The sequence below is a fragment of the Rhipicephalus sanguineus genome, chromosome 1, assembly GCF_013339695.2.
Source record: "Rhipicephalus sanguineus isolate Rsan-2018 chromosome 1, BIME_Rsan_1.4, whole genome shotgun sequence".
In the NCBI taxonomy this organism is placed as follows: domain Eukaryota; kingdom Metazoa; phylum Arthropoda; class Arachnida; order Ixodida; family Ixodidae; genus Rhipicephalus; species Rhipicephalus sanguineus.
This window is the reverse complement of record NC_051176.1, coordinates 70116210-70123452: the sequence shown is the minus strand read 5'-3', so window position 1 is coordinate 70123452 and position 7243 is coordinate 70116210. Positions and strand designations below refer to the sequence as shown.

The 7243-nt window shown below is 48.4% G+C and overlaps 1 protein-coding gene across 2 annotated transcripts in view; it reads right to left on the bottom strand.

The window, feature by feature from the left end:
* Window positions 1–3637: 3637 nt before the first annotated feature.
* The window catches only part of LOC119396789 (uncharacterized), a 48992-nt gene continuing 45386 nt past the window's right edge, over window positions 3638–7243 (bottom strand). The window contains exons 1-3 of one of the 2 annotated variants that reach the window (XM_049414675.1): window positions 5779–6289; window positions 4854–5056; window positions 3638–4194 (exon numbers count right to left, since the gene is read on the bottom strand). In XM_049414675.1, the coding sequence (XP_049270632.1) occupies window positions 3709–4194; window positions 4854–5056; window positions 5779–6100 (1011 nt within the window). In that variant the 5' untranslated portion in view covers window positions 6101–6289 and the 3' untranslated portion in view covers window positions 3638–3708. Of the gene's footprint in view, window positions 4195–4853; window positions 5057–5778; window positions 6290–7243 lie in introns of those variants that run through there. The other variant, XM_049414681.1, reaches the window with a different exon arrangement.

Here is a 7243-nt window from a genome sequence, read left to right as displayed (position 1 = left end):
TCCAACATAAATGACAGCTGGCAACATGAAAATAATGACATGCACGTCATGTACACACGCCACGCTCATGGTGCGCTCGCGGCCGGTTCGCTAGCTTGACATACACCTAAATTGATATAGCGTGACGTGATTGTGCGACGAACATAAATGACAATAGTAACATGAAAATAACGACATGTATGTCATTTACGGCATGGAGACTGGTGCACTCGCGTCCGGTTCTCTAACTTGATATCATACCAAGACTGGTATAGCGTGACGTGACTGTATGACGTACATAAATGACAGCTGGAAACAATGAATGACATGCGTGTAATGTACAGCATGGGTTACATGCCACGCTCATGGTGCGCTGGCGGGCATTTCGCAAGCTTGACATGCCGATTTTCTTTTCTTTCTTTTTTTTCCCTGCTTTTCATAGCACTTTTCAAGCGACGCAATGTGCAGAAGGTCATCTACAGGTGCATAAGCGACGATAAGGGCTCGCAAAGAGAGAGAACATCAGTATTACTTACCATTTTTGTTCCTGACTGAGCCGGGCACGCAGGGCGCCCATCATCTGCTTGGTAATGCACAGCGGCACGCTCGCTTGAGTTGACGGGCCGTCGCGATTATCGCACTCGCAGCGCAGCATGTCGCACTGTCGTCAAACCACGCATATCACATCCAGCGGCGAGAAAACAGTGAGGCTGCAGGCACAAAACGCGCACACACGACCGACACAGCTGATCACTTGAGAAGTGGCGTTCACAAGGCCTAGCCGGCGTAGCCGGCGTAGCTACGACGATCGCGCCGCCGCGGGAACGACTCCCTCCTCACGTTTCTTTCTTTTTTTCTGTTTTTTTTCTTCGCGCGCGCATGCGGCGCGAAGCTTTGTCCCATTTCACTTAGGTAGCGAGCCGTAGCGCCTCGTCTGGCTTGCTTTTGACCTGGCGGGGGCGGGCCGCAGTAGGCTGCAGAGGCCAAAGGGCTTCCTCGCTTCCTCTCCAGCCGTTCTGGGCTATCTGTGCAAGGGATTTTTAGTGCGCTGAAGCATGCCGCCTCTTTCTTTTACTTCTTTCCCCCGCACAGCTGCATGCATGCCCGCCAGCACTGAAGGCATTACGGAAAGCTTCGGAAAAAAAAAGAGAAAACATGCCAGAGGAAATGAGATGGGAGTTTTTTGTTCCTCTAACTCCATTCGACGAATGGCGTCAGATAGTAAATTTACCTCCTTTCTTCCACATAATTTCTTAACGAAGTAAAATTGAGGACGCAGAACTTTATTACACCCACCTCATTACACCCTAAGGTAGTACTGTCCAGATGAAGGTAGTATTAAGGAGGATTGTAGCCCTTAAAACGCCCAATTCGGCTAGTTTGCGTTTGCAGTGTACGTGACATGAGACAGAACATTGTAGTGCCTTCACCAAGACGATTGACTACAGTTATACGCAGCACACTGAGGTCCAGTGAAGACAGATGAACTATGCTGGAGGTTCAATTCAACTCATGCTCAATGTATATCGCTCTTTATTGGCCCCACTATTCAAAATAACTGGCAAACACAAGTTGCGCCTATATATGTGGGCACTTAACGTCAATTGGTATCTGAAATGACGTCTACTTTTTGGGGCTTCTGAAAAATGGGCTTGTCCTAAATTTTCACGCCCTAAAACGTTTTTGTATAAACACTGTCTTGAGGTTAATAACAGGAAGGTAATTGACAGGATTTGTGAATAACGTTATGTAACCTTAGGTGCAGCAATGTATTTGCACGTCGACGTAGAGTTCGTGTGAGAGAAAGGCAGATGCCCGACTGTCACAGCATCCTGATAAAAAAAACTGTATTGTATAAAACAAAACGCGCTGCAAAGTACGCGTACTCGGTGCTCATTATAGCACATAGAATATGCCTTCATCTAGTTTAACGTTCAATGCATATATTTTACTGCACGGCTCTTGGGATTCCAGCAAAACGATTCCCAGTGGTCAAGCACCCTACTGACACAAGATAAGCCACAAGGACATTATACGTAAGTGTACTTCTCAGGTCCCAAAGTTACGAGAACGTCACAAAATTATTTAATGTAACGACAGTATAAACTTGCTTTTAAACCTTTAAACGCACGTGCATCGGCTACATTCTGGTAATATAGGAACTAGTTTATGCAGATACACTTTTTACGAACGCACCGATTGCCAACATTTTAGACTTGAGTCGTACGCTTACAGTATCAGACGCGAGGACTACTTCGCTTAATTACTGTAGGTCCAAATAATTCCAATATGGTCCACGGTAAGGCGTGAACGAATCAAAATGACGTCCCTATTTCTCAAGCAAAATTTTCAGTGCACTTTCTGATAGTTTTATAGGAAGAAGTCTTAACAAAAAGAACGGATTAGCTAAGTGCAATACACGTGGCGTCGCCTTTCTTCAAAAGATTATTCAGCTCGGGAGCACATACTGACGGATGAGCGATGCAAGAGCAGTTGATAGAGGCTTCGCTCACTCCGCTTTAAGACGTATTGAAATCGGCTTCCCACACAGCTTTCAGCAACCCGTTATCAGCGTCTAATCGAAGTTTGTGCGATGATAAGAATCGTCGACTCATTCACTGGCTCCCGCGTTCATCACTGCGTCACTCCCACGGAATATCGCCGGGAACGGCTCCTGCCCATGAATCCTGTGTTTTAGGCAAGTTTTCGATGCGTTGTTGTGGCTACCTACCGTGCCATGCTTGGTTCGAAAAATTGAAAATGTAGCCGCCCCTTAAAGAGCCCGTCACCAGCCTCGGATAATACAAAAAAAAAACGAGCGTGTTATTCTCTCCTGGAGTTTCTCGTCTTTCTGGCGCACCTTGTGAAGCAAGAACAGCGATTCACGTGACGTAATTACGGTCGATACTTCCGACTGGTCCATATACGCAAAATATCAGTTGTGATTTGTCTCCTACTCTGCTTTACCATGCAGTGGGCCACTGTTTCTTGCTTGTCTCGCATGACTATCGTGCGCTATCAACTGATTTCACTACATTTTGTGCGTTTCCGACTGCGTAAGCGGGTATAACAGCGTATTGCCGAGAAGCGCAAGTCCTGATAGGCTCGACGCTTTGTACTGGCATTGTACACGTGCTTTTAGGAAATGAGTGGCGAGGACGAGCTATCGCCTGTTGGAAGGGTAGCGATGGCGAGAAAGAAAGAACTCCCTCGTCTTTGAACGTGGGGTGTTTAGGGACCTTTAAGCGACTGCTTCACGATTCATTACGCGTATTAACCAGGGCCAGTAAATGCGAGGTCTCGTGATCAGGAGAAATAACTCCAATACGTCAGAGTAGTTGAAGGCGACCGTACGTCAAAGAATCAAGCTTGATGCCCTCGTAGCTGCTAAGATAGGCCAGTTGTTTAACGCCGTGCAAGTGTGACCAACTAAGAACATTTATATGTACTATGACCGGCATATAGGCTACTTTAAGCGCAAAAGTCGCATGAAGGCTCTAGGAGCAGCCGTTTCGTGCATGCTTATTTTCGGTTGGTTGTTATATTTACTTGTTATCGAGCTACTCATTCTGACGAGGGCAAAGGTGCTGCTGGGAGCACCAAACCTACAACTACCAAAGTGACAAAGGTGGTGGAAATGTGACGAAATCCTTTAATTATACAGATGCATTTGCTCCGTGATACGAGAAGGGCACTGTATATCGGAGGCCACGGCAATGTCCACAGGCCTCAAGGGCGCTGTTTTCCGTTGAAGCGGGTGCAGCAGTTGAAAAAGTCCTTCGTGCAGCTCATGATGTGGCAGTGGAACTCGAGCCGGTCCTGATCCGACAGGCGACGCATATAGTTGGCAATTATATTGCCGAGCTGATCGCACTCGTCGTAGTAGCCACTCACGGTGGGACTTAGTGACTGCACGCTCTCAATTTGGGGCACGGCGTTGTTGCTGATACTGCTGTTGAACGTGACCACAGGGAGCATTGGCATAAGGTCGAGGGGGGCCGTGGAGGACGAAATTTTCTTCGCGGGTGGTGGAGCCGAAGGTGAGTCAAGGACGTGTTCTGTGCTGTCACTCGTCCCGGGCTTGTCGTTGGCTACCCCCGGTGGCTTGGAAGGCACCCACACGCTGTCCGGCAAGATGCTCAGCTCGTCGGGTTCCATTACGGTGCCTTCGCCTTCTTCCAGCAGCATATCACAGCGTTCTTCCCCCAGCACGTGCTGCAAGAAAAAAAATAGACATTGTATTCAGCGAAGCCAACTGGGAAGAGGCACTCTGGAGCCCATCGCTCCAGTCACAAATCCGAGCAATCCAGAGGGCCCAAGAAAATGCGGAGCATCTGGTGTTCCTGCACCGACTTGGACGTGACCAGTGGTTTCCGCAGGTTCCGAATAGAGGCCCCAGCGGAAGCTCCTCGGGATCATATAAAATTCATTGTCTGTCTGTCTGTAGGGCACTAAATAAAAATTAAAAAATGTGGACGACTGCACAATAGAAAACAGGAAATGAGGTGATGAACGGAAATTTCAGAACTTGTCGGAAGGCAAAGCATCACAGCAAAACAGTTGCCTACGTTTGATTTAAAAGCATGCGCGTCGTGTAAAGTTTAAGCGAGGAACTGTAATGAGCACAAACAATTCGAGTGGCAGATATCATGCATGTTTGTCGTCAGGTGCCTAGTTCACAAAATGCCACATGATAATCAATGGTTAGGAGAGTACGGAAAGAACTTGAGCTATGCTCGCGGAGGTCCAGAACACTTCTAGTAGAAATGGAGTGGGGCACTGCACCTAGTGAACTTGTTAAGGACTTCGGCAGGGGCATGATGGCAGTCTTGGCAATTTGAACAGTACAGACAACGTAAGCTGCACCAACTCACCAACTGTTCTTCCTCGAAGTGAAGTAGAGGACTAATTACGGCATTTCGGAAGTGCTCCGAATGAACGCGCAGAAAACTCAGGCAGTCGAAGAATTTCCACCGACCAGTGTATTCGAGATCTCCGGTTTCCGTCCGTCCAGTCTTGTCCTTCAACTCATCGTAGTACTGCCGCCTCTTGATGCTGTACACATATCGCAGGTTGTCTGCAACACACGGCGTTGACTATTAGTTGGATCACGTTCATTTCGAGGTCGATTCCAGGCAGAGCAACCTGCCACATCACTTCAGCAACCATCCTGCTCGTCCCTCGCCTCGTTCATGCACACTGATACCGACAATTTGTGAATGGAGCGCGGAGCTACCATGTTATTGGGAACATGACGCGCGAAGTTGCACGTTTCACGCGCGGAAAATTTTTCCCCTAAGATTCATGCACATGGATTGCTTACACGCATTTTTGTAGCTTGAACACATGCAGCGGAGAGAAACGTGCTGTCATTACCGAGGTGTATGTTCCGTACGAAAGCGAACGTTATCGGCAAGACATTGCTCGGCGGCTCACAATGCTGACGCGAGTTGCGCTGCCGACTGTGTTTCGAAACCAAACAATTTTTGCGGCAACAACACTGTAGAAATATTGTAGCTCAAGGTTTGAGGGGAGACACTAAGATATGTCTGCTAGAAAGCATATGCCTATAGGCGACAGAGAAACAAAAGTTACTAAAAATAACTACCAAATTAATCATCGCGAAAGACACGCACGTAATGCCGGGAAGCATGAAGAAAGACGCATGCGCCCGAGACGCTCCTCATATACTAATGGGTGATGTTAATAGCAAGGCTGCGCTCGCGGTTCCCAAGAAGGGTAGATTATTGCACACAAGGAGGGCGCAGAGTGTTCGAGTGTAAGAATGAGTAAACTCACCACCAGTGAACGGTCCAAGCTGGGGGAAATACTTCTGGAGGTGGACGGCGAATCGGTCCCATAGTCGACGCTTAAGTCGCACGTTCTTGAAGTTCTTTGAGTCGCTCTTCCAGAGGCAGGGGTTGCTCTCAATGAGGGCGAACAGCTCGGCCAGAGACTCGTCGCTGTGAGTAGGCTTGACCGTGTCGAGCCGGTGTTCGGCGATCCCGGACATCGTCGCGTTAATGGAGTACTGCTGCATCGAGCGGTCCGGCAAACACGGTGTGAGACCACCAGTTTTGCTAGGAGCCAAACTGGAGCACGGGCGACGTTTCTTACGCATCGCTTCCGAAGGGAAGCTCACCGCAGATCTGACGAAGGCCGGACCTGCCTCGAGCTTTTTCCTCGCTCGGTCAGGAATCGCGACGCGGCACCGCGGCGTGGTCAATTGCTCGAAGAAATGATATCTTGGCTCTCTTATCACTGTCGTATCGTGATCTCAGCGAAGGCTGTCTTTTTCGCTGGCCCTCGGGGTAAAATGACTTCGAGATGCGCACTTTACTGGTGCTCGTTATTTGTACGCTTTTGCCGGGCTCTCACATCCCTCTCTTTCTTGACACGTCTTCCCTTTCTTTCTTCCATCTCTATTAGATGTCACACCCGCCACGGGTGACTTACGGGTAGGGTATGTATCATCCTTCGGCGCGTTGGTTTTCGCTCGCGTCATTTAAAATCTCACGCGTCAACCGTACGAGCGATCCGCTTATCACGCTCTTTGTGCCTCAGAGAACAGAGGTTAGCTGCTCAAAAGCAGAGTATCACAGTTTTTTCTTAGAATGGGTCGGCGCTGTTTGAATAAGCTCTTTCGCGTTAAAATACCGCGCATGTAAAGTTTTGGATGCTCATAAACATGTCTTGGAACGGAAAGCTGTGGTTCTCATCGTTGGTGGCCTCATGACTTACTCACGCCCGTATTGCAGGACATTCTGAAGACGAAACGTACAAGTTTGCGAAGTCATTTGCTTGTGAATTACCGTTCTCCAGTTGTTCTCTAGCTACATGCCTTGCGAGCTCAGCAGAAGATCGTACAGTGAGAGGCCGAATTAATTGATAATTCGACGAGCAAGAGACACTTAACATGGTAAAAAAGTCATATGCTATCACCAAATTGACACCATATTATTCGTTTTTTAAACGGAATCATGCGTGAAGGGCCCGGGAGGGCATTTATTCGTCCGTATTCTGTTTTTGTGGCGTTTTTGTTGCTGCCTCGGAAACCCTTTTTGCTGGACTGGTATCTCTTCTTTTCTCAGGACCTATAGTTCCAATGGTGGTCAGGGCCGTAACATAAGGTCCTGAGGCTAGCTGAGCCTCTCGGAAACGGCACAGGGTGCGAAGGTCATTCGACAGACAACATTTATTAGCCGAATCCCCTAAGCAAGTGCTGCGCTTCGAGGACCCCGCTCCTTTCACGGGCCCCGTCTGG